This window comes from Engraulis encrasicolus, chromosome 16 (genome assembly GCF_034702125.1).
Source record: "Engraulis encrasicolus isolate BLACKSEA-1 chromosome 16, IST_EnEncr_1.0, whole genome shotgun sequence".
NCBI classification, from domain to species: domain Eukaryota; kingdom Metazoa; phylum Chordata; class Actinopteri; order Clupeiformes; family Engraulidae; genus Engraulis; species Engraulis encrasicolus.
In genome coordinates this window covers 23875767-23903630 of record NC_085872.1, presented here as the reverse complement: position 1 = coordinate 23903630, position 27864 = coordinate 23875767, and the positions used below count along the sequence as shown (strand labels likewise).

Below are 27864 nucleotides of genomic sequence, written 5' to 3'. Positions count from 1 at the left end.
ATTTACCCAGTTTGGGACAACACAAATCATATTGCAGATGAAAGGATAAGGAAAATGGGTCAGGGCGCTCATTTAGATAGATGTTGATTGAGTCTCATCTCAAAATGGATGGCAACTGACTATTTTACAGTCACTTACAGTCCTCATGTTTGATTAAGAGATACAAAGCATACATGATAGCCCAAAGCACTTCATACAAAATGTTACCTTTTAATCGATCCAGAGTGCATACTAGCCTACGGTACTGTATATATCTAGACATATTTACTTTGTGATATTATCATTGTATTTTGCTCATTGCATTGAGACAGGAGAGATGTTTACTATCACATTGAAGCCAAGATCTGAAATATCCCATTGCCAATTACACTACTCAGGCATATGTAACGGAGGCTAACTAGCACAGTGTTGGCGTGGAACGTTGGTAAACCTCCCTCCGATAGCTTCATACAGTCTCGTGCCCTTGGGCCGAGAGACTAGTCTCTTGGCCCAGCGGTATCGTACTGTGTCTCCCATTGCCGAACCGTTGTAGTTGACGAGGTCGCACGTTCGATCCCCGAGGGGAGTGAAAAGGTGCAAGATGACCTCCCCGAGGGGGGTGAACAGGTGCAAGATGACCTCCGTCACAGTGGTGCCGTGACCCGGATGGGAGTGAGGTTTAAGGGGGAGAGTGTAACGGAGGCTAACTAGCACAGAGTTGGCGTGGAACGTTGGTAAACCTCCCTCCGATAGCTTCATACAGTCTCGTGCCGTTGGGCCGAGAGACTAGTCTCTTGGCCCAGCGGTATCATACTGTGTCTCCCATTGCCGAACCGTTGTAGATGACGAGGTCGCACGTTCGATCCCCGAGGGGGGTGAACAGGTGCAAGATGACCTCCGTCACACATATTTAATCACAATTATGTTTAAGCAAAGATGAAGAATATTTAAACCAAAGCACACTAATCTGTCCTCCTACATCCCAAGGTTGCCAGTGGGGCTACACACTGTTACCATCGATTGCTTTTGCAACGACCTGCTGAGAAAAATCAGAGAAAACTTAGTAACAAGTAAACAGTGTGTGTGTGTGTGTGTGTGTGTGTGTGTGTGTGTGTGTGTGTGTGTGTGTGTGTGTGTGTGTGTTTTGCAGGCCTACAGGATAGCTCTTCTTTTTCATCTATTATCACCACCTGCAATTCATCAACACTTGGCTGTGGGATTGTGTATCTTTCGACAATATTATCCTTTTTTTATAGGATTGAATGTTAGGCTATTAGGCTAGTTAGGCTATTACAGAGATAAATTAGGCCTACATTTGACAGTGACACTTATTTTGTAGCCTAATAAATCTCAAAGAGCTTTCAAACGTATAAAATAGAATATAATGTAATAGAATAGGCCTACATTTTATGGTACCACCACTGACTTCTAGTAGAAGTCTGTGGGTACCACGGTCTACTTTATTTTCAGTGGGAACTTTTATTTTGAAACAATAACAGCACGCTCAGCTGTTTAGGCTCTCGTCACAGCCATGTTGGTTGAGTCGAGTGTAGCTGCTACACCGTTAGATGAACATCTTGAAACCGGTGTTGAATCCCAATGTTTTGCGACGCATACCGCTAGCGACTGAATAGAGCGTGGCGGAACATGGCGGAGTTTGGCTTATGACGAATTGCCAGCCTGGTTTTAGCATGTTCTTCAGAAACATAAGATCGCCATAGGTAAGTAAACAAGATAGGAATTGTGTGGTGCAGGGGCCACTGACTGACAGCGCTAGCTTGTAGTCCGAGTCCCATAGAGAAGAACTGAGTTAACAGCTTGCCTGCCTAGCTAATGTCATTTTTGTAACGCTGTCGGGTTATCTTGCAAATAAAACAGTTCCGAGTGAGACAGTCAGTTCGGACAATCTGTGCACTAGGGCCTTCTCCTGCGCCTTGCCATAGCCTACTCGCCACCACCGCTGATAAACGGAATGTCAGTGTCATTCAGTCAGTCAAGCTGGCAGGCAACACATTTCCCATTGCAATCACTGTTATGTACTCCTGGTAGGTAGAAATAAATGATCAAATTAAACTGCGTGCTGCATTACACTGTGGATCTGCACTTGATCACAAACACAAGTGGGTCTGGCAACCAGCTGTCTGTGAACTAATGCCATTGTATTTGACAACCGTGTAGTTATGGACAGTCTATCAGAGCATCTTGAAGAGGTGCGAAGTCGGGCAGAGGCGTGTCTGTCGTCACCATGCTCAGCCCACGAGGTTCGAGCCGGAGTGTCTGCCATGGCCAACCTTCCCCTGCCACCATCTGCCAAGTATCAGCACATTGCAGCAGAAGCTTTGGTTGAAGAAAACAGTGTGGGCAACAACAGGAAAGAGGTAAGTGCACATTTTAAAATAAAATTGAGATGATCAGTCAGTGCATCAAACTACATTTGGCACTTGCTGTAGGAGTTACTTACTGACATCTACTATCAGGTGTTCTCTACTAGGAATTTGTCAGCTGTCAAATTCTCTGCAACCTTCCATCCTCTCTTTTAAAAAGTGACTCAATTGTTGTTCCCACAACAAGATCATAGGTTCTTTGCAGAGACTCTCCACGGCACTTAACATCTTAGAGAAGTATGGCTCAAATCTCACCAGCTCCAGCAGGCCAAAATATTGGCGGACTGTGAAGCACAATAATCCTGTTTTCAGAGCAACTGTGGATGCTATTAAGGTACGTGCCATTATTCTCAATTGTTGTTTCCATACTATAATATTCTGGTTCCTATATGGTTGAACGAGCAAGAACTCCACTCCACGACTCAGTTGCTTTCTTCTTACTGCTTTATATTAGGGAGGAAGGGCAGTTCTCTGTCTCTACGGCTACACAAACCAACAGCCAGATGGCTTGAGCTTTCCAGATGAGGTCCAAGAGCCAGATCTTCAGAAGGTGCCCTCGGTCACCCTGGAGGTCATGAGCCTGAGGATGGAGTTGGACATGCTTATCCAGGTCTGGGCTCTTCTGAAGCTGGGTAATCATTGTTATTAGAAAGCAGTAGGGCTGTAACGATACACTCAACTCACAAATCGATTCGTATCACAGTTTTTAACCTACGGTTCGATACACCCCACGATTTTTAAGATGTGTAAAAAAAAATGTAAAAATAACCAGGATATTGATTTGAAGCTTGGAAGCACCGTCACATAATGTCATGTGGTTGTTTACTAGACTGAAGGGTAACAGAACTTTGAAAAGGTGTATGACGATAATGCCTTCTTGCATCACGATACAGTCTCGTGACACTGTGTATCACGATTTCTCGATTCGATACAATATCATTACAGCCCTAGAAAGCAGGTGTAACTGGGGTGATCCTGCGCTAATTTGTCACTTGCGGCTCGAACCCACTACCTACCAGTTAATACTTATGTTCAGGCATGTGAGGCATTAAGGTGTCTCGGTAATTCTTCACATGGGCACACTAATGCAGTCAAAAAAGAGAACTGTTAGTGTGCAAAAATTTAATTTGAGACCCCACTACCTACCAGTTAATACTTATGTTCAGGCATGTGAGGCATTAAGATGTCTCGGTAATTCTTCACATGAGCACACTAATGCAGTCAAAAAATAGAACTGTTAAGTGTGCAAAAATTTAATTTGAGACCAAAAGTTGTGGTTACCAGAGTTTTTGCCAGTGTAGCAGGTCTTCATTCGTAATATATCTTTTTTTTTTAAACCCAAAGGCATCACATCCCAACCCGGAGTTCTTTGAGACACTGGTTCCATCAGTCTTCCAACAGGTATGTACTGTATATATTATAACCATGTATCATATAAATCGCACCCCATACAGAGAAATTGTATGATCCTTGTGTGTTGCCTGTAGATCATTTACTGCAGTGGTTCTTAACTGGGGTGCAGGCACCCCCTGGGGGTGCGCCAGAGATTTTAGGAGGTGCACAGCATTTAGTTTGTGTTGATTTTGTGAGCAAAATTCTGCAAGCGAACATTATAATCAGACCAAATCAAAGCATGTTTTGGTCCTTAGGGTATTGATTAGGGTATTGATTAGGGTATTGATTAATGTCTCAAGCGAGAATCATTGTAATTAAACACGTAAAAAAATTTTTTGAGCGTATACACGTGTATTAGTTTGGTTTGGGGGTGCGCGGCTTGTCTTGGGCATAGGTAAGGGGGTGCGTTAAAAGGTGAAGAACCACTGATTTACTGTATGGTCTATGATGTTTTTCTATGATGTTTTTCTGCAGGAGGAAAAAGTGTTGGCCTTCCCATCTGCTGCCCCTTTGAAAAAAGAGGATACGCCCCCTGTAGCAGCCACTCCATCCAAAGCATCCTCCTCTACTAAGCCCACTGGTGAGTGTCCCTTGCACAGCACCCCGTTGTTCCCTCCCAAGTTCATTCTCTGCTGTAATGAAGTCTAGTCTTTGTTGTCTCCCTTGGTACCCGGTATGGAACTTAATAGGACCAGTCTCAAATAATTCAGCCCCAGACATTGCTGGTGGCTTGTGGATGGCCTTCCATTGCCTCCCTGGCCCAGACACCAATTGGCCTGAGCTCATCCTGGCCAAAAGACACACTGAGCACTCGTACACCATTTTTTTAGACTTCTCCTGCTGTTAATTTCCTCCGCCCACTGTTGCTTCAGTGCAAATCTCAAGGCCGTAGAAGGTCTGTTTAATAATGATTACACAAGGCTATGGATTTACTCTCAGTTCATGCTGTTCCTTTATATTGTAACTTTCAGTAACACTTTACTTGACACAGGTGTCATATGCATGTCATTACAGTGTCATAATAGTGTCATGACACAGTCATAGATAAGTCATAAACATTGTGTCCATGTCATGAACATTTTAGGGTTGTCTTTGCCATAACCTAATTTCACTTAAGGTCAACAGTCATAAAATGTTAAAGGGACACTGTGTGAGATTTTTAGTTGTTTATTTCCAGAATTCATGCTGCCCATTAAATAATGTTACCTTTTTCATGAATACTTACCACCACCATCAAATTCTAAGTATTCATTGTGACTGGAAAAATTGCACTTTTCATACATGAAAAGGGGGATCTTCTCCATGGTCCGCCATTTTGAATTTCCAAAAATAGCCATTTTTTGCTGCAAAAATGACTGTACTTGGACCATACTAGAAAATATTTGTTTATTACTTAGTAAACTTCCATGTAAAGATCAAATTTGGCAATAGGCAGCCCAGTTTCAATGAGCAGCATAGTTGCAGTACCTTTTTTGACCATTTCCTGCACAGTGTCCCTTTAATGACATGGACATAATGTTTATGACACGTGCATAACTGTGCCATGACACTGTTGTGACACTGTAATGACAAGCATATGACACCAGCATCAAGTAAAGTGTTACCTAACTTTCTTTGATTGTGGCAAAGTGTTGAAGTAGAATGAGCAATAGTTAAACCCCATTTCATTGAGTGCATCTTTCTGTCAGTTATGAGACATGTTTGCCCTCTCTCTCTCCACCTTTTTGTCCCTGTTCAGATAACTGTACTATTTGTGGGATATTCCCTGTATCGGCCCAGTGCCCAGTGTGTGTTCAGAGGCTTTGCTCGGAGTGTGATCGCCTGTACCACTCGCATCCGGCACGCTCCAGTCATAGTAGGATCTCAGTGGCGCACAACAAACCCTCAAAGTCAATAAGGTGAGCCTGGGATGCGAAGACATTTTGCCCTAAATGCCAATAAGTGTCATGCTTTTGAGTCAGAGATAAATATCCACCTCATTGTCAGAGGGTTTCAGAACATTGCCATCCCCCTTGCATTGCTAACCATATAAACACATTTTTTTCTTGTTCAGTTAGCAGGGCACAGTTAGCAACAGCTGAATCTAGTGCATTTGTTTCTGTTGCAAGTGTGCCATGCTGTCGTTAAATTAAGTCTAGATTTCATTCTAACAAATCTTGTGTGTGTCCTCTCTTGCCCTGTGTTGTGTTGTGTTGTGGGCTTTGTCAGTGCGTCGTTGTCCTCTTGGCAGTGTGTCCACTGCACAACCCATAACATTATGCAGGAGGTGCTGTGTAACACGTGTGAGCGCCCTCGTCTGGCCTCTACTGCACCTACACCATCCCCTGCTCCTGCTCCTGCTCCTGCTGCTACAAGCAACACAGACGAAGAGCTGTCCCAGTCTTCTACCATTGCAGGTTAGATTTTTTTATGTCTTATATGTCACTGTTTTTTGTCATCTTTTACCTTTCATGTATGCACTGCAAGTAGCATGCTTCACATGTGTAGGTGTATTATTATTTTGCAACTTTTTGCCCCATGTCTAAGTAATATTCAGGGACATTATAGGCCACTATATGTTGCAAAAGAGTTTAAGTAAATATATGCTGTAATTTTGTAAGTTGACGGTGAGAGCGTTTCTATGCAGTTCAATATCTTGGCCGTTATAGAACTTCTGTCCAAATACCCCTCCTAGCATATCCCGATTTCTCAAAGTCCTGAATAAGGGCTTATCCGGGATACTGAAGTCGGGAAAAGGTGTTTATATGTTCAAACACAAATTCAGGATACTTAATATCCTGATCATATTCGGGATACTGAACTGCATATAAACTCACTCCGTGTCTGTAGTTTTTAGTGTTCTATCCTCTGAGGTTGAAAGGAGTAGGCCACTTACCTTTGTACATTTTGTTGTATCAATTGTGTGCAAGATATTAGATACTGTATGTAGTTCTTTTCGCTCTCTCTCTCTCTCTCTCTCTCTCTCTCTCTCTCTCTCTCTCTCTCTCTCTCTCTCTCTCTCTCTCTCTCTCTCTCTCTCTCTCTCTCATACAGTACTGTACCCTGTAGCTTGTGCTTTTTTACTTTTTTAAATGATTATTTTCACTTTATAATCATTCAGCCTATCCTGCAGTTGTATCAAGAACAACAGTGTTGTGTCTGTGCATATCCCAACCTATCAGAGTGGCAGTGTAAGAGCTGTACGATGGTGAACGCGGGCAGCAGTGTTCTTTGCGAGGTTTGTGAGCGCCCCCGTCTGGCCACGCGTCCCCCGGCAGCACCCTCGCGCCCAGCCGCACCCACCCTCCACCTACAAGACAGTCAGGTAAACTAGCCGCACCCACCCTCCACCTACGAGACAGTCGGGTAAATACAATGACATAAGAAGGCACTTATTTGTCAATAAACAATAAATAATACCAATAAAATAAATAATAAATTATAAAATAAAGTGCCATCTGACAAAGGAAGTAAGTAGGTGTTTATACATGTACTGGAGCAGAGGATGAGTAGCATAAACATTGCCTACCCCATTACCACTAAATTGCACATATGAAATGCATTTTAAGTCACAGTTTTATATAATAATTCAATTCTACATTTATTTTAGGAGGTGCATAGAAACATACAAATGTTAGAGAATAACCTCGTCCTAATTAAATTCAGCTTTCTGTCCACGGCTGTCTTTTGCTATCAGTGGGTTTGTCAGTTCTGCACCTATGCCAACCACACTCCGTCCTCCATCTGTGAGATGTGTGACCTCCCTCGGCCTGAGCCCGCCCCCTTACCACCCAAGCTCAGAACACCTTCCCCTGTCAGAGAGTTCCTACAGCTGTCAATCAAGCCCAAAGCCTCGCTGACCGAGGACCCCGATGTGAAGCGACAGCGGCTGATGAGAGAGGAGGGACTAAAACTCATCCAGTTGATACGGGTGAGTTGAACCTGACATCTACGCTTGATTTGCACAGTGTCCAGTGCGGTAACATGCCATATCTTTGCGCAGTGCCGTAGCATTGTTGTTGTTTTTATTATAAATTAAGTTATTTTCCGAACAGTCCGCTCGCCCCTGGTGCGTCTCTGAAAGAAAAAAAGAAGAATCTGAGCGCAATCTATTTCCTTCATTGTGTGTTTTTGTATCCCCATGCAAATATGGGTAGGTTAAAAAAGAAAATGATAGTATGTAGAAGAATACATGGGCTTGAGACTAGGTTCCTGAAACACTAAAATGAAGGAATTGAAAGCGAGTGCTCAAAGTAATCTGGCAAAAGCAACTATTAGTGGCAGTGGTAGTGGCAGTTTCTGATCGTGTTGTTGCTATGAGTCAAATTTGACCTCTTCCTTTTCTGGGTCAAAATTTGCTCTGATTGTTTCCCTATACCCATGTGATTACTGACAACACAATCATGAGAAGGCTGAGTTGGCATGGATTCATTTAAGCAATGCATAATGAGGACTGAACACTCTTTCCAGGCTGATAAACATGGAACAACAAGACATGATAAACGTATTTTGAATAGAATTTCACACAGCTCTATACTGAACATTAAGCTACAGTATATCTCCGTGCTTTGCATTTCGAAGCCATTCCTGACTGTGTGTGAGAGTGTGATGGGTGTGTGAATGCACCAGTATAGGTGGGTGTTCATTAGGCATTAAAACACACAAATAAAGGCCAAACTTTTTTGCCAAAGGCAAACTTAATTGATATTATTTCAGATTTTCCAAAAGAGTGGAAAAGCTTTTTCTATTCTATTTTCTGTTCTATTCTTTATGTTTTATTTTTCTTTCTTTGTAATTAATTTCCCCTTTTTCCTACCTCTCTTTCCTCCGGCTGTTTCCTTTTCCCACCACAGGAGGGCGAGCGGAAGGGAGTGAGCCCAGAGGAGGTGTATGCAAGTGTGCGTGTCTCTGGCCACACCAGCGTCACGCCCAGCAATTGGTTGAAGGCTGAGCTGCCCAGGCTGTTGGACGAGATCTGTGCCCGCGCCTCCTCCGCCTTGCCTCCACCGACATCGACATCGGAGGCCCGATCCCTACAGTCTGAGCTCTCCGGGTCCAGCAGCGGTGGCTCTCAGGAGGAGTCCAGCAGAGGGGTGCAGCTGTCTAGAGGAGAGGCGAAACGCGCCTGGCTGGCAGCAGGGGGCGACATTGAGAGAGCCACTAAACAGGCACTGTGGGACAGGAAGGCCAAGGTCAGACGCACAACAAACCATGACGAGAGAAAACTGTGACTGTGTTTTCTCAATGTTTCAGTAAACAAATTGAGTACACAAATGCAAATGCAAACCCTCAAAAAAGTCATAAATTAGACAAATATAGAGATGGTTTTGGAAAATGAACTGTGATGGAGTGACCATCACTAGGGTTGTGGATGTGTTCTGACTGACACGCCAAAGAGCCTGGCTCTTTGTTGTAGCGGTCAGAGCCCCGGTTTACTGCCCCAGAAGGTCTGGGTTCGAGTCCCAGCTGGGCAACTCTACTCCCTTCTCTACAAATGGTGTCAAAAGTGGAATGGTACTGTGAGGCCATCGGAAGCGTACCGATTGTGTTTGAGCTGTAATTCCATGTGAGGGACCCCCAGGATTGGTGACCCCGGTGTGAGGGACCCCAGTGATGGGTGAAGCATTGATGATGGGGCACACTGGATGGGAGAAGCATGATGGGCAGTTGCGTGAGGGACACCATGAGTGTGTGAAGCGCACGGGTGCGCTTCCTGAAGGGGAAGGCAGTGTGATGGAGTGACCATCACTAGGGTTGTGGGTGTGTTCTGACTAACTTGCCAGCGAGCCTGGCTCTTTGGTGTAGCGGTCAGAGCCCCAGTTTACTACCCCAGAAGGTCTGGGTTCGAGTCCCAGCTGGGCAACTCTACTCCCCTTCGCTACAGGAACAATAAAGAACGCCTGACTTGGAGGCCCTTACAGTACAACCCAGTGAAACAGCATAGTGATGTAAACCATATCTCATTGAAGCGACGCCCACACTTGGGTGCATGATCCCCCACTTTTGAAAATCCTGCTCTGCTTCTGCAGTATTGTTCCTTTGTATTAGCATAATTTCATTGCAAAATATTAAAATATTTTATCATCCTTAAAGGGTACAGTAGGCATGAAATTTTGAATGGCAGTGAATTGGCATTTTTTGCAAAAAATAGTGAAAAGTGTGCTTTTTGACAAATTTGATCAGAACTACTTGAGAATCATTTGGAAGAATGCTCTGGTTATCTTTTTTCACTTTCCCAGATTTGAAAACCCTTATGCATGTTTTTTTTTGCAGCCTTACTTTAGCAGGGTTTTAAGCCCTATGCACTTATCATTTTACCCATGTTCAAACACCCATGTACCCATCGTTTAGCCATGGTTTTGGGTGCTTGATGTCCTAGGGAGGTTGAAAGGGAACTGGAGCATTCCTCCATAATAGTTTGTACTGATTTCACACACAAAAAAAACATTCACTGCCATTCAAAACTACAAGTCTTTGGTGCCACCATTTGACATGGATTGAATTTGCTAAAAAATTGAAAGGAATTTACAGTATGTTAATTCAAAGGAGCAATAGTAGTAGTAGTAGTAGTAGTAGCCTTTATTTGTCCCAGTATGGGCAATTGTTTTGCAGTGGTGGTACACCTCTCACACCCGCACACACACCCACATAAAACATTTAACAGACATAAATAACCGTTAAAACGCATAAAAAGGTGGAGGGGTTAAGATAAATGAGTAATCTAAAAGAAAGATCTACAGAGTAGGGCTTAAAATAGCTAAACATACAACTCATGGCTATCTATGCTTCCTAGTGGAATTTAGCAGCTGAATAGCAGAGGGTAAAAATGAATTTTTATATCTACCTGTCCTAGATAATGGGCATTTAAAGCGGGAACCAGAAGGTAAAAACTGGAATTCCTTATGCAGGGGATGGGAGTAATTTTCTAAAATACATTCGGCCTTCCTTATCACCTGTTCCTCGTACAGCGCAGTCATGCTTTTCTGTTGAACACCAGTAATATTGCTACAAACCTTAATAATCTTTGATATGGCATTCTTGCTCTTAACATTAAGGAAGGCATACCAACAGATCGCAGAGAATGTAAGAATTGATTCTATAAAAGACCTATAAAACAAAGTCATTAGGGTCTTGTCCACGTGGAACCTTGCCAATTTCCTAAGGCAGTATAGTCGCTGCTGCCCTTTTTTGCACAGCGTATCAATGTTGCTATGAAAAGTTAGTTTATCATTGATGATGGACCCCAAGTATTTGTACTGGTTTACTATTTCTATGTTGCTTCCATTTATCCTGGTAGGGGTAGGGTTTGGAGCTTTTTGTCTAACGTCAATGCACATGTCCTTCGTCTTGGACACGTTGAGCTCCAGCATAGCTTCTTGACACCAATTCACAAAATAGTCTATAATGGGACCATGTGCAGATACCTTGTCCTCAAGCAGACTCACAATGACAGTGTCATCTGCAAATTTGATGATGTGGCGACTGTCCATTCCAGAGTGACAGTCGTCGGTGTAGAGGATATAGAGGAGCGGTGATCAAACGCAACCCTGCGGAGAGCCTGTAGATGTAGACAATAGTTCTGAGTGGTGACCATTTATTCTTACTCTCTGGGAGCGGTTGATAAGAAAGTCTAGGATCCAACCAGATAGGCAGGGGTCCAGTTGGAAGCGATGTAGAAGCTTCTGCACTAGTAGATGGGGCTGAATCGTGTTGAAAGCTGATGAAAAGGCTACAGTGTTCTGACATGGGTCTTGGTGCCCTCCAGGTGTTTGATGATGAGGTTGAGAGGGGTTATGGTTGCATCTTGGACACCCCTGTTGGTTCTGTATGCACATTGTAGGGGGTCAAGCAGGTGGTTTGTCTTCAGGATAATGCTTTTTTTGACCAGTTTCTCAAATGACTTCATAACACGTGATGTGAGTGCGATGGACCTGAAGTCATTTAGGGTCTTGGGGTGATAATGTTTTGCTATAGGCACTATCATTGATTGCTTCCATATATCAGGAACCATCTGAAGTTCCAAGGATAAATTAAAAATATATCTAAAAATAGGGCCAAGTTGCTCTGCACAACAGGACAACAGATAACCACAGATATTATCTGGTCCAGGGCTTGTTTTCGCTTTACAATGTTTAAAAGTCTTAATCACACTGGGATTGGAAAAACATGCTACTGGCTGGGTGGAAGTTAACAGTTCATGTTTGAGATCTAAAATTTCATTTTTAAAATTATATTTTGTGTCAAATCTTGTGTAAAAAGTGTTCAGCTCTTGGGCTAGGGTGGAGTCTGTTGGATAACCATCCAAAGTCATTTTCTTCTTTGTTTTATCATTCAGTCCGACCATAGTTTTAACTGAGTCCCATGCTGAGCCTAGGCTGTTTGTGCTCAATATTGCAAGGGTCGTTTGATGCACCCTAGCCCAGGGGTTCCCGAACTTTGCCATTACAAGGCCCCCCATGGGGTAGATTACAGTCATTGCCCCCCTTACATGGCTCTGCCCTCACTTTTTTTCTTCTGCACCCCCTTTCACAACCATAGTCTAGGCCTGTGAGTCAGTGCCCCTATAAGATATATAAAATGAACTAACTTTGAAAACCACTGCCCTAGCCCACACATTGCTACCAGTACTCATTTATTTTTCGCTTGCATAAACGTTAAAATAATTTTAAACTTGGACCCTGCACCACTACATCGTTTGTAGGCTTGCTTGCATCACCGAAACACATACCCATTCTATTGACAATTCTATCGATGCTCAGATATTCCATTGACTGGTGTTTTTACATATATGCCTACTTTAGGCCACACCAATTTAATTTGTTGGTTCTCGGATTCGCCTCTTGTATTTTGTATCTAAATGGAAAAAAAAAAAAAAATCAGTTTCAATACCCCAAAAAATGAAATCGCTAAAAAAAAACGAAGACTGCATGTTTTCATGAACGGGGAGGTGTCTCTTTAGTAGTTGGAGGTCATGTGACGTAGAGAACCAATAAAACCACTCCTTTCAACATGCCGATTACGACTAGCGAATCAGGAAACGTGTTACATTCAAACATTTACAGACAAACATGCAATGGAAAGTTGAAGCCCCTGTGGGTTAGCAGTAGCAGCGGTGAAACACAGTATTGCTCTTAGTGGAATTAGTGGAGTGGGATAGCAGTTTTAAAAAAGAAAAACAACAACTATTCAACTGTTGAATCATCTCAGTTTATTCAAACCAGATTAATATAATAATTGCCCTGTGAGCTAATTTTGTGCCTGGTCTATTTGGCTGCCTTAATTCCCTTCTACACTGTCCTTCTCCATGTCCAGGTGTTTGCCTGTCTTGAACCTTCCTTTGGAGGTCCATGTGAGGCTGATATACAGGTGGTATAACCACACGACTAATTTTTTTTTTTTTTTTTTTTCGCCCTCTCGCTTCAACTTTTTCCTGAAAAAATCCGAGAACCAACAAATTAAATTGGTGTGGCCTTAAAAAAATAAAATAAAATTGGTCTCAATGCAGCACAGTGTTGATATCCATACTGTCTTGGGATGGACTTGGTTAACGTTTGCATTGTTTTCTGCTGTGTGTGGCGGCTTTGGCAGATGAAGGAGCTGAGTGCGCTGGGTTTCAGCGACGCGGCCCGCTGTGGCGAGGCCCTGCGGCAGAGCGGCGGCCAGGTGCGCGGAGCCCTGGTCATGCTGCAGCGCCCCCTGCTGGAGCCCTTCCACCAGCGCATGTGGAGCAGCCAGCCCGAGCCCTCCATCAACATCGACCTCCCAGACAAGCAGGTAAACTGGAACCTGATTTTACGCCATCTAGCTGCATTTCGCCAATCTGCACGCAAGATCATGGATATGTTCCAATATGCAACCTTGCTTCCTCCACTTGTGCTTGTGGCCTCGCCCCGCCTCCTGGCCCCTCCTCCGTGGAGAAAACAATAAAGTTTCCCAGCAGTCAGCCTAGCCACAACAACTTTTGGGGAACTGCTTTTCATTGACCATCCCAACTGCAAATGAGAAAAAGTTGACCTTTTGCAAGATATTGAAATATAATGCTGTTGTCTGTGATGTCATCATGACATACAGTCCACAAGCACAAGTGGAGGAAGCAAGGTCGCATATTGGAACGCACCCCATGTCTGAACGAATGAGCCAATCAGGATTGCCGGGTGGGAACTTCCATAGATTCACCCAGTCGGCTCCTCTGGCACGCCCATTAAACTGCATTGTTTTCCGCTCTGAATGCTTGTGCGGTCCAATCACTGCCAGTCATTTGGCATATTGATTAGCCAACGTGGGGGAAAACAAGCAGTTTAATGGGCGGGCGCCCTGAGTTGCCGACCAGGTCCATTGGCGACGTTATGGCCCTCTTCCACCTCTTGTTCTCAGCTGCGTCACAGATCGAGTTCAATGTCTGTGGCTGAAGTGGTATGTCAGCAAAGACGAGAACAAGTTGTTAATCCAATGGCAAAGATTTCTGATAAGGATAATCATTCAAAAATGGGTCGTTTGTGCTGGGTTCTCAGGTGTTACTGTGAAGACGAAGGTCAAGCATACCAGCTGCCGAGTCAGGTTAGGTAATCTCCACAAGATGTACTGTACATGTATTTATCCACTAAAACTGTTTTCTATCTTGGCTTTATTTCTGTCTTTTATCTCTCTCTATGGTTTCTTTTTTTGCAGCACAAAGGTTCATATAGAAACGTAGTAGGCACGTGGTGATGTTTCAATGGGTGACTCAGTTCTTCTTTTTGAATGGAGGGAAAAAAGGAGACATTGAGAAAGAGAGACCTGGCACGACTGATAACAGTGACCTTCTATCTGCCATGTGAACTGTTTTTTTTTTTCTTTAAACATGAGCTTAAACGACAAAGAAATGTGTCCAACAAATAAGAGAGTGGAAAAATAACAATGGAGACCCCTAGCATTGCCCTCAACTGTATAAATTGTAAAAAAACGGTCAAGCTCTTTTCAAAGATGCTTGTAGCGTATTGGTGTGTGATTGAAACATCCATGCGGGTCTCTGGTTGAAGATGTCTGCCATGTCGTACCATGACGGTGGTCTTTCGTCATCAGCGGTGTCTGCTCTGCTCTGCTGGCAGGCTGTGTGGATGTCCTCCTTTGACAGGGGTCCACAGCACTCTCCAGAGGCCTTGGGATCTATCTGGAAACAGTGGCACTTGCTGCATTACTTGAGCAGAAAGAGAATCTTGCTGTCTGCTTTCGTGTTACTTTTGCCCCCTTATCTCTCCCTTATTGTGTCTTGCCATCTTCCTCTTGCTTGCCCCCCCTCTCTCTCTCTCTCTTTCTTTCTTTCTTTCTTTCTTTCTTTCTTTCTTTCTTTCTTTCTTTCTTTCTTTCTTTCTTTCTCTCTCACAACATATTACCACCCTACACCCCCCCCCCAACACGCACGCTCTCTCTCTCTCTCTCTCTCTCTCTCTCTCTCTCTCTCTCTCTCTCTCTCTCTCTCTCTCTCTCTCTCTCTCTCTCTCTCTCTCTCTTTCTTTCTCTCTCTCTCTCTCTCTCTCTCTCTCTCTCTCTCTCTCTCCTTATTCCCTCTCCCTGCCTCCAGCGGGTGTGCCGGAGGCTCCTGGCTGTCTATGACTTGCCCAGCTGGGGCCGCAGTGAGCTGGCCCTGTCGCTGCTGCAGGACCCCACCGCCCCCTACACCCTGGAGGACGTGGTGCAGGCCGTGCGGGAGTCACATGACCGCGACTTCATCCGCCGCGTGCTCGCCAAAGAATGCCCCATCTGCCTCTCTGTCTTTCCCCACAGCAAGGTATTGCTGAGAGAGAGAGAGAGAGAGAGAGAGAGAGAGAGAGAGAGAGAGAGAGAGAGAGAGAGAGAGAGAGAGAGAGAGAGAGAGAGAGAGAGAGAGAGAGAGAGAGAGAGGACAAAAAAATTGGAGAGAAAGGATAGAGAGAGAGAGAGAGAGAGAGAGAGAGAGAGAGAGAGAGAGAGATTATGCCAGTGTATGTTTACCAACATACAGTAGGTTTGTTGTCAACTATGTTTATTGACACACAAGGAACTTGGGTTTCATTTCAAAATCCTGTATATCCATCTTGGGAAATTTACATTTTTGTATAGGGCATTCCATTGCATTGCTTTGCAAATTGCATTTTATATGGGTTGAAAAAGTATGTTCCTCAAAATATTAGATTGGCATAGACGATAGGAGTTCTGAACAGTCATTTCCAATAATTAAATGCAAAAGTTAAAAATGGCGGATACACCATTTTGCAACTTAACTCTTCACATAGTCTTCAATTAACAAACCTCAACTGGTATTAGCTACTTGTATTTTGGCTATGAATGTATTACTTATTCTAACATTGTTTATACTACTGTGGTGGCTATAGTTAGCAGACATGCAGGCAGCATATGCAGCAATACAGAGGGTGATGTTTGGTATGGAGAGCAAAGTGAAGTGAGAATGTGCAGAGAAAGAGAATATTGTGCTAGGACTGTCTGTAACAATGGGCTGCACCACCATCAGCTAACTATGCCTCAGTGGTCACAAGGGAAAAACACACACACACACACACGCACACACGCACGCGCGCGCGCGCGCGCGCGCGCGCGCGCGCGCGCACACACACACACACACACACACACACACACACACACACACACACACACACACACACACACACACACACACACACACACACACACACACACACACACACACACAGGAACGGAATATGGCCTATTGTGGTATTTTCTGCAAGAGACCCACAGCCATTGTATACAGTAGTCCATCGAGAACACACTTCACCCTCACGTCACTTAGAATTCTGTTTTATTTTCATGAGCCATGCTCCACGGTGACAAGCGTCAATTAATTCAGCGTGGAACAATGAATAGGTACTAGTTATTTGTTTGTTTTCTTTGTTCTGTGTTTTCTTTGTGTTTTTTGTTTTTTTGTTTTGTTTCTGCAGTCTTGCAGAACTTATACATCTGCCGCTGTCATAGTGTAGTGTCTCAATTCAGTCTCCCTGTCCTGTCCTCTCCCTCTCTCTACAGATGCAGTCCCTGACGTCCTGCCAGTGTTCGGTGTGCTGTGATTGCTTCAAACAGCACTTTACCATAGCGGTGAGAGACAAGCACATCAGAGACATGGTGTGTCCCGTGTGCTGGGAGCCGGACATCAACGACCCAGAGCACCTCAACAGCTACTTCTCCACACTTGATATTCAGGTGTGATATTACACTTGCCTGCAAAAGTCATGTTTGTGTGTGTGTGTGTGTGTGTGTGTGTGTGTGTGTGTGTGTGTGTGTGTGTGTGTGTGTGTGTGTGTGTGTGTGTGTGTGTGTGTTAGGGCTGTAAATATATTGTATCTAACCGAGAAATCGTGATACACAGAGTCACGATACTGTATCGCGATACAAGGAGCCAGTATCGTGATATGCCCTTTCAAACTTTCGTTACCCACATGATATGAAGTGATAGTGCTTTCAAGCTTCAAATCATCATGATTATTATACAGTATTAAAACTTTTTAAAATTGTTATCAGCCTCTTGTACAGGGTTCGTACGGTCATGAAAAAACTGGAAAAGTTATGGAATTTGAAAATTCAAATTTCCAGGCCTGGAAAAGTTATGGAAAACGTATTTTTGGTCAAAAGTTTTGGAAAAGTCATGGAAATCCATCCAGTGTTTAATCAATTATCTTTATGAAGTTGATGCCACGGCGTAATAAAATCTAAATGTCCGAGTTCTCGTGGAAATGTTGTCTAGTGCAGCTGCGTCTGCCTAACCATGTGTTGCCAAATTGAGTGGGTTTCAAATAACGCATGTTGTAATGGCTCCAGGCGGGTTTCAAGCGTTTTTGGCGCTAGAAATCAGTCACACCTGGCAACCCGCCTCGTAACGCGCGAGCTAGATGTAGTGTGTGCGTGGTGGTGAGAGGTGAGCTCTAATCCTAGAAAAGAAATGTGGTTCTGTACGATATTACAGCATGTCGCGAAGTGTTACTTCAACAATGCGCGGCTTAACTTTCTGAAAAGATGATCAACAATGGCTGGAGAGGACGAAAGTTGTGATGTGTCCGTCCGATATGGGCGAAGCAGCGGCACTTGTTAGCCGCCTGAAGGGCAAGATACAGCAGGCGGTTACCTCCTCAGCTACTAACAGGTTAGCAGTTAAACGCGTTTTAAAATATTTAGCGGTTCCACTGAAACGTAGCTAATGCCAAAAGGAAACAATCCTAAGACCTGTTTGGTCTTGGTTTAATTTGCCAGATAGGGCACCAAGCGAACCTTTATGCTTTCGGTAAGCCCCGAGATTTTGATATTGATAAGCAATGCACCTGCTGCCTGCGAGTGAACTTGTCCAGTGTGCTGAAAGATTACATGAAATCCGTACAGTAGTCTATGTGCAGCTGACCGCGAGCCAAACGATTAGGCTACCAATGTCTGCATGACGCGCCTGTTTTGAAATACGGTATAAACGGCAGCGTGACTAGAGTTTGAAAAAGTCATCTGTGGCTTTGTTTTCAAATCGGTCAGATCGTTGTAACACAAAATGAAACTCACCCAAGCATCTCCTTGAGTGGGCGTCAGACTAGAACTATGCCACGAACAGTGCAGTCTCTCTTTTTTTTTTTTTGCTCCAGCAACGACCACAACAAATGACAACATTATCATTCTTACAGGAGCTTTGGACTGTTGTGCTTAGGCAGGTGTAGTAGGCAGGCCTATGATTTCCTACTTGGGCAGGATGAGCATTTATCCATCTCCATAGAGAGCATGTTGATACAAATGTGTCTTCATGATGATTTCACGACCTAATTTGCTATAGGCTGGCCTAGGCCTATTCATTTTCATTTCTGACTGTACATTAGACAAGCGAATTATATAACAATGGTGAATAATAGCAGAATTAATGTAATACAACATGAAGTATAATGGTTGCTTATAGCTTGTAGTAAAAGATAACCTGTAGTATGAATACGTTTATTTTTTACATATTTGTAATATAGGCTATGTAATATATATAATATAATATGCCATAGTCTATAGTGTAAATATATACAGAGTAATTACATATTTATAATATAGGCTACGTAATATAGCCTGTAATATAGGCCTAGCCTAATACGCCCCCACCCCCCGCGCGCGATTGGTCATTGGTTTTTCGGTCCTGGAAATTCAGAAAAAGGTTTTGGAAAAGTCATGGAAAAGTCATGGAAAAAAATTGGTGAAAAAGTGTATGAACCCTGCTTGTAACATATTCTACCCATAAACATTCATATTTGTTATTCAGAATTTTATTTTATAATGTTGGCAAAATCGTAATACGAACCGAATTGTGAGTTGAGTGTATCGTTAAGCCCTACCATGTGTTTGTGTGTGTGACTGTGACTGGTGTGTGTGACAGTAGTTTTCAGACAGCACAAAATGACTTTGACACATTTACATTTCACCTTTTTTAAACAGGTATCAAATGAAAATGCAACAATTTATTATATTGCATTTTGGATGGGTTGTTGCAGGGACACACTCTGTCTGATGTGATGTGCTCATCGAAAGGTCATTATAAAAAAATGACCTTTCAAAATACAATCCAAGAAAGGGGGGGGGGGGGCACACAAAAATGTGTAAAATTTGTAACGTGTCTGTGTCTGTGTCTGTGTTGTAGCTCAGGGAATGTTTAGAGGCAGAGGTGTACGAGCTTTTCCATCAGAAGCTGACTGAACAGGCCCTCATCAAAGACCCCAAGTTCCTCTGGTGTAGCCATGTGAGTACAGAGATGTGCAGTATTTCATCACTACACTACACAAGTTGTGTCAGGTACACTGCTCTCTCATTGATCTGTTTGTCGCCATCATTCACTCTCTCTCCCTCACGATGTTTTACTGGCCCTGGTTCCTTTGCAGTGCTCCTATGGCTTCATCTATGATGGCGATCAGCCCAAGGTCACCTGTTTCCACTGCCGGAACAGTTTCTGTGCCCAGTGCAAGAAGCCTGTAAGTGCATCACACCACACCACAGCACACCACATCACACCACATCACACCACTGTTTATCCCCGCTTTGAAAGCGGAATTTCTCTGATGTTGTTCCGTTCGAAAGAGTTGTATCAGTTAATGGCCATAATGTAACAATTCACATCCACATTTTTGTGTTGCTGTTTTTTTTTTAATAATAAGTTGTAATAGTAATAGTAGTAATAATAATAGATCGGTTTGATATAGTGTTTTTTTGCCGCTAACTTGTCTCTCGTTTGCTCTTTCCCCTATTCCAGTGGGAGTCGCAGCACACCGGCCTCTCCTGTGAGCAGTTTCAGTCCTGGAAGCGGGAGAATGACCCGGAGTACCAGAGGCAAGGGCTGGCTGGTTACCTACGCGACAACGGCATCAGTGAGTCAGCCTGGCCTGGCCTGGCCTGGCCCTGCCAAACCCACACTCATTTGGCCTTGCCTGCCGCTGGGATCTGGCGCTGATCCACTCCACACCTTTACCCACAAAATATTCAAAGTCTTTTGAGGCTGTTTTGTCAGGTGCAAGGCATGGCCACGTTTCCAGAACAGGGACTGTTTTTGCTCAGAGCTTTGCTGTTGGGTATAGTACGCTATGCATATGTGTAGAGTCATTTATTGAGACTATTGCACCTTCATGTCTCTTCCTATTGAGAGGAGATGCATATAGTATGCTGTATTGGTAACAATAAATAAACAATGTAGGAATTTAGGAAAATGAAGGACATTCAAGCGGAGTGTTGGCATCAAGTGAAAAGCGGTGTGAATTTAAAACCGAATGAAAGTTGGCTCGAGGTGCAGCAGTGTTTGCATCCCTTCGTGTTCTGTAAATAATACAATACAATACAACATGCATTTCTATAGCACAGTCTCACACCTATGAAGTTGACTTAAAGAGCTTTCAAAATGCACATACCGGTACACACATACACTTTCCCACATTCACACACCAGCTCTGGAGGCTTCTGTACGGCACCAATTGTCTGGGGTTCATGTAAGAGGTTGCGCACACACACAGTAAAAACAATCCTTTAAAAAAGATTAGTATGGAAACGATCATATCATAGTCTAGGTTTTGATGTTATGAAATAAGACTACTGTATGTGTAGTAGCGTAAAGGGGGAGCTGCAGGGGTGGTGCTGTGGGTCAACACGCTACAACTCCTGTGCCATATACAGTACATCACCCATGGCGACGCAGGTTCGAGTCCGGCCTGTGTCATTTCACAACTCTCCCTACCCCACGTCGCTCTACCAATACTTTATTGTCCCTCCTCACGGTCCTATAATAATAAAGGCAAAAGCCCAAAAATGTACTTAAAGGGACACTGTGTGAGATTTTTAGTTGTTTATTTCCAGAATTCATGCTGCCCATTCACTAATGTTACCTTTTTTATGAATACTTACCACCACAATCAAATTCTAAGTATTCATTATGACTGGAAAAATTGCACTTTTCATACATGAAAAGGGAGATCTTCTCCATGGTCCGCCATTTTGAATTTCCAAAAATAGCCATTTTTAGCTGCAAAAATGACTCTACTTGGACCATACTAGAAAATATTTGTTTATTACTCAGTAAACGTTCATGTAAAGGTCAAATTTGGCAATAGGCAACTCAGCAAGATATTGGGGTGGCATCAGAGTAACAGGTTTTCCAAGAGGTCTAAGGTATGAGCAGTTTTAATTTCTCATCTCAGACTATACTCAGAGATACTGTATCTAACTAGCAACAGTACCTCTGCTATACTGCACCGAGCATACTGTCAGTGTGGCTATATGTGTCCTCCTGTACTTGTTTCATGTGCTATTCTCACTTCTCACGCCCAGTTTAGCACCCAGTTTCAGTGTTTTCCAGCCATTTAATGAATTTCCTGCATCTCTCTCTCTCTCTCTCTCTCTCTCTCTCTCTCTCTCTCTCTCTCTCTCTCTCTCTCTCTCTCTCTCGCACGTGCTCTCTCTCTCTCTCTCTCTCTCGCTCTCTCGCTCTCTCGCTCTCTCTCTCTCTCTCTGCAGCGTGCCCAAACTGCAGGTTTCAGTATGCTCTGGCCAGAGGCGGATGTATGCACTTCTGCTGTTCGCAGTGCCGGTATCAGTTCTGCAGTGGCTGCAATAACCCCTTTCATACGGTGAGTCTGTGCACATCTTGGTTCATTTGTGTACATGTCTTTGTACATTTGCTGGTGTCTTCATACAGACACGTATTGTCTCTAGCCTTCTCTGTTACGTGTTGAAAGACAGACATTATTTGGATTGCAGGGTGAGGAACGGACAGTGGGTATACAGTGAGTCCAATATATATTTGATCCCTTGCTGATTTTGTTGGTTTGCCTACTAACAAAGACATGATCAGTCAATAAATGTTATGATAATATGTATTCTAATATGGAGAGACAGAATATCAAAAATAAAATCCAGAAATGAACTGAAAAGAATATATATTAATTTATTTCCATTTCATCGAGCAAAATAAGTATTTGATCCCCTGCCAACTGATTACAGTTCCGGGCCCACAGACCAGATGGGCACTTCCGATCAACTTGTCATCTGAATTAAAGACACCTGTACATACGAACATGCATAAAAGACACATTGAATCAGCAGAATCAGTCCATAGTATGAGTGAATCAGTCACACTCCAACCTCACCAGCATGGGAAAGACCAAAGAGTGGTCAAATGATATCAGGGACACGATTTTAGACCTGAACAAAGATTAAATGGGCTGCAAAGCCACAAGAAAGAGACTGGGTATTAATGACCCAGCTGTTGATGCATTTCTTCCAAAATGTGAGGAATACAAAATGACTATCCATCAGCCTGTCTGGGGTTCTATACAAGATTTGACCTTTTGTAGGGATTTGATAATCATGAGAACAGAAAGAAATCACCCTAGAGCTATACGGTATGAACTAGGCAATGATATCAAAGCTACTGACCAAAATCACTGAGAAAACAACTGGTAGCACTTAATGCCACAGAGGTTTAAATTCCTGTAGTGCACACATGGTACCTTTACTTCAGAAGGAACCTGTGCAGTCCCACTTGAGGTTTGCCAACGGACATCAGACTGATTTAGGATATGATAAGGAGGTGCTGTAGTCAGATGAAACCAAAATCAAGATGTTTGGCATTATCACAATTCAATGTGTTTTGAGAAAGAGTACTACTGTCTATGATCCCAAGAACACCCTCCTCACCATCATGCATGAAAGTGGTATCATTACGGTTTGAGGGTGTGTGTGTGGCCAAGGCACAGGACAACTTCACATCGTCAACGAATGGATGGAGGGAGACATGTAATGTGCAATCCTGAGTGCAAACGTCCTTCCCTCCACCACTACACTGAAGGGTGGGTCATTTTTGGATCTCCCAACATCACAATAATACACAACATACAGTCAAAGCAACGAAGGAGTGGCTCAATAAGAAGCATATTAAAGTCGTGAAGTGGCCTAGACAGTCTCCAAATATTAACCCTATAGTAATTCTATGGAGAGAACTGAACCTCCCATTTGCCAAGCTACAGCCACAAACAATTAATGTTTTAGAGATAATGTGCAAAGAAAAATGGGCAAAAATATGTTCTACTATATGCACAAACATTGTCATCAACTAAAAGAAGCATCTGACCTCAGTGCTAGACAACTAGGGCTTTGCCACAAAGCACTTTATCTTCTTTAGCTAGAGGGATCAAATACTTATTTGCCTAAATTAAATACAAATAAATTAAAATATATTATTTTAAGTTATTTTCTGGAATTTATTTTTTATATTCTGTCTCTCCATGTTTGAATACATATTATCATAAATTAATAGACTGATCATGTCTTTATTAGTGGGCTAACCGGCAAAATCAGAAAGGGATCAAATACATATTGGACTCACTGTATAAGACAGTGATGGCTGGGAAGCACATAAGTGTGTGCATCAGGGCTGTGTGTTTGTGAAGTCCTGTCTCAGAGAGAGAGAGACAGACAGACAGACAGACAGACAGACAGACAGACAGACAGACAGACAGACAGACAGACAGACAGACAGACAGACAGACAGACTTCTTGTCATGTGTGGGTGTGGAGTCGGTTGATGTGTGTTTATTTGTTTACTCTGGCCTGATTGACTGACACCTCCATCTCCCCTCTCCTCCTCCTCCTCCATCTCCCCTCTCCTCTCCCATTTCCTCCTCCTCCTCCTTCCCCATCTCCTCCTCCTCCTCCTCCTCCTGCTCTCCTCTCGACCTGCTGCATGGCTGTGCTGTGGCGTAGACGTGCCCAGTGATCCAGTGCAGTGTGACGGGGCTGCATGCCCATCACCCCAGAGACTGCCTCTTCTACCTGCGAGACTGGGAGCCTGCCAGACTGCAGGCTCTGCTGCAGGTATATACTGTACAGTGCAGTGCGTAGACACATGCGCACACGCACACACACACACACGTACGCACACACGCACACACACACACACACACACACACACACACACGCACGTACGCACACACACACACACACACACACACACGCGCGCGCGCACGTACGCAAACACACACACACATGCAGTGCTAGTGCTCTACCGCACACACACCGCTAACACACATGAGTGAATATGCACACACACACACACACACACACACACACACACACACACACACACACACACACACACACACACACACACACACACACACAAACATATATATATATACACACACACACACACACACACACATATACAGTATATACTCACACACACAAAAGAAGAGGACCAAATGCACAGGAACATATCAGACACACACACACACACACACACACACACACACACACACACACACACACACACACACACACACACACACACACACACACACACACACACACACACACACACACACACATGTGGATGCTTGTGCACACACATACTGGAATACTGTAACAAACTCCACTGCAGATAGAAAAGATCTGCAGACACAGGCACACCCTTCCACCCAATTATGCTGTCGTCATAGTACACCCAGTTTAACACCCAGTGTCATTGTTTTCCAGTCATTTAAGGAATTTCCTGCATCTCTCTCTCTCTCTCTCTCGCTCGCTCTCTCTCTCTCTCTCTCTCTCTCTCTCTCTCTCTCTCTCTCTCTCTCTCTCTCTCTCTCTCTCTCTCTCTCTCTCTCTCTCTCTCTCTCTCTCTCTCTCTCTCTCCAGAAAGAAGAGGTGGCATTCAACACAGACACCCCTCCAGGAACACAGGCAGGTGAGCTTCTCTCTCTCTCTCTCTCTCTCTCTCTGTCTCTCTCTCTCTCTCTTCCATTTAACTCCCCGTCGAGCTCTATGTATGTGTATCAGCAGCATAACATAACAATAAGAAGTTCAGTGCTGAACATAATGAGAGGCGTTAGCAGAAGAACATGGATATCGTTGTTGTGTTTTGCAGTTACTTGTCATTTCTACCACGTTCTGCAGATCGCACTCCCACCTACACATAGACTCGCTCACTTCACACCCTCCTTGCACCCCATTGTGTTGTATCCTTTTCTGTCTTTTCTTCCCATAGTCACAGGGTTGTTATTGTTTCAGATACGTACTCTGGCACAAATGCACTGACAGATACTGTATATACACACACACGCACACACACACACACACACACACATGTGCGTGCGCACTTGCACACGCGCATATCAACTGTGTGCACATGTCAACTGTCACATGTTTTACTCAAGTGTGTGTGTGTGTGTGTGTGTGTGTGTGTGTGTGTGTGTGTGTGGCCAGGTTTGTGTGGGGTGATCGAACAGAAGGTGGGGCAGCAGACAGACTCCGCCTGCGGAGCTCAGACTCAACCTGGCCAGGCCGGCCTCTGCGAGTGAGTGGTCTCTTCGGGCTAGCATTACACACACACACACACACACACACACACACACACACACACACACACACACACACACACACACACACACACACACACGCACACGCACACGCACACGCACACAAACACCTCACCTACACACGACACACCCCTAATGTTTTCTAACCTTTCTGTAAGAACTCACGTACAGGGTTCATATGATATGACAGTAAATCCGACTGGCGTGTGTGTTCCCACCTGACCAGTGTTTCCTTGTGTAATGTAGGAAGCACTACACAGAGTATCTGGTCAGCCTGATCAATGGGCACTCTATAGACCCCGCCCCGCTCTACAACGCCAACGAGCTGCTGCTAGCCTGCCGCAGGTACCAGGCCGAGGAGCCTCGCCGGGAGGCAGAGGACGACAGGACCTACTACTCTCGACTACTGAAAGTGAGTTGTATCAGTATGATTAGGGAAATAATGTCGACTTTGTAGTTGGTAGTCTGTTGTTGTGCTTAAAATGAGTTGTTCCGTTTGCTTCTCACAGATTCTGATGGATAATGTTCCACTTGGTGATAAAGTCCCAAGGAAGAAGTGATGATGGGAAGAAGTGATGACACACACGCACACACACACACACACACACACACACACACACACACACACACACACACACACACACACACACACACACACACACACACACACACACACACACAGAAACACACACATATTTTCTGTACTGTACTGTAAGTGTACAGCCTTTGTTGTATCCATCCTGTTGAAGTAATTGCCTCTGACAATTGCATCATTACACTACAGCACTAACCGTGGAAATGGCTCAGGATGGTGTCCATGGGCATCATTTCTTCATGTGTGGTGGCCATTCAATAAGAGTGCGCTCTTATTAAATAACCCTGGAAGATTGTGTCTTATATGCTATTGTATATGTGAAGTGGGACTGGACTGAAGCCAGAGGGCCTCGTACACTGTAATTTAAGACACTCTATGCCCTGAGAAATATGTTGTGGTTGTAAAATGCATGATGTGTTGATTTTATTTTATTTATATTTGTTTGTATGAGTGCAGAGTTATGAAGGAAGGAACAATTAAGTGTGCAATGTTTTGATGAGCCTCTTGTCTTGGTGCTCAGATCAGATCATGGTGTGCATTTTGCTGTACCCCCATTGAGTGAACAAATAAATTGTTGTTTTACCTCCGCAAATGGTCTAGTTTGTGTAAAAAAAAAAAAAAAAAAAAACGAAAGAATGTGTGTTCAGGGCCATAGCAGTGAACGTTGCAGCAGTTAGGCTTTGTTTCAATTTGTTGTGTTTCAGTTTGCCATGAATACAAATACAGTATATTCACATTAAAACGACGTGTCATGGCTATTGGGTGGTGCCGAATTTACTGTTTGTGTGGTGGAGAAGGGTTTGTTTTTATTGCTGAAGAGCAGAGGCGGTACCAATGATGAAGACATCAATGGATTTGCGAGAGACGGGTATTTTCTTCAATGGGAATTATACGCCCTGTAAGGTTTTATGATGCTGCTTAATCATTCCCCTACTGCCTACACTGATGCTTGGGAGCATCATCATGATTAACTTATTGTTTACTCTAAATGGTTTTTCAAAGTGTGGTTGTCATGGTGCAGTCACAGCTTGCCTCGGCTGTGTCGCTGTCATCTGGATGTGGAGAAGTGTGCAATTAATCTAAACAACGTCCTGAACTTGTTTTTTCCCCCACATCGCCATAAAACAACAGGGTTGGCAGCATGTGAGCTTGCTGTGCTGTATTTAATGGTGGGTTGAAATCAGTTAGTACTGGACTTGCTTTCAGCCTTTGAACACAGTAACAGTTTTACAGGTTACCACTGTAAGATTAAATGACAGCTGCAGAACGAGATCTTGCCTGTATTCCACTTGAATCCATAGCATTAACAATTTTCTTTGTGAGTTTTTTTTTTTCGTGATCTGCATTGAAGTGCAGAGCTTGGGACTGAATTAACATTTTAAAACGGCAATTGATGTCTCTGTGCAAAGCTGCTGTTATACTATCAAAAGAATGCGGGGCGTTAAAAAGGAGCATTTGAAAGGAATATCCAACAGAGAGCAGAGGCGAGTGGGAGAGAGAGGGAGATGCCGGCAGCACCCTGAGCTGAGCTCTCCTCAGTAGGGTTGGGTTCATGTCTGATGGAGCATCCAGATTAGGCTACAGGACAGGAAATTTCACAGCGGAGGGAAATTATGGATCGCTATCTGACTTGTGGTGTGGCGCGGTGGGTGGGGCAGTGTGTTGAAGTTGATCACGTGTTTTAAGCATC

The 27864-nt window shown here is 43.8% G+C and overlaps 1 protein-coding gene across 1 annotated transcript; it reads left to right on the top strand.

The window, feature by feature from the left end:
* Window positions 1–1509: 1509 nt before the first annotated feature.
* rnf31 (ring finger protein 31) lies at window positions 1510–26836 on the top strand. Its single transcript, XM_063219051.1, has 23 exons — window positions 1510–1700; window positions 2158–2357; window positions 2551–2697; window positions 2818–2973; window positions 3708–3764; window positions 4233–4338; window positions 5497–5656; window positions 5967–6112; window positions 6920–7062; window positions 7435–7668; window positions 8591–8929; window positions 13326–13511; window positions 15298–15504; window positions 16755–16928; window positions 19372–19470; window positions 19610–19699; window positions 19978–20092; window positions 21726–21838; window positions 23973–24083; window positions 24900–24948; window positions 25467–25557; window positions 25826–25991; window positions 26089–26836. Exons 2-23 carry the CDS (start codon window positions 2160–2162, stop codon window positions 26137–26139), a joined length of 3138 nt encoding a protein of 1045 aa, XP_063075121.1. The 5' UTR covers window positions 1510–1700; window positions 2158–2159; the 3' UTR covers window positions 26140–26836.
* Window positions 26837–27864: the final 1028 nt, after the last annotated feature.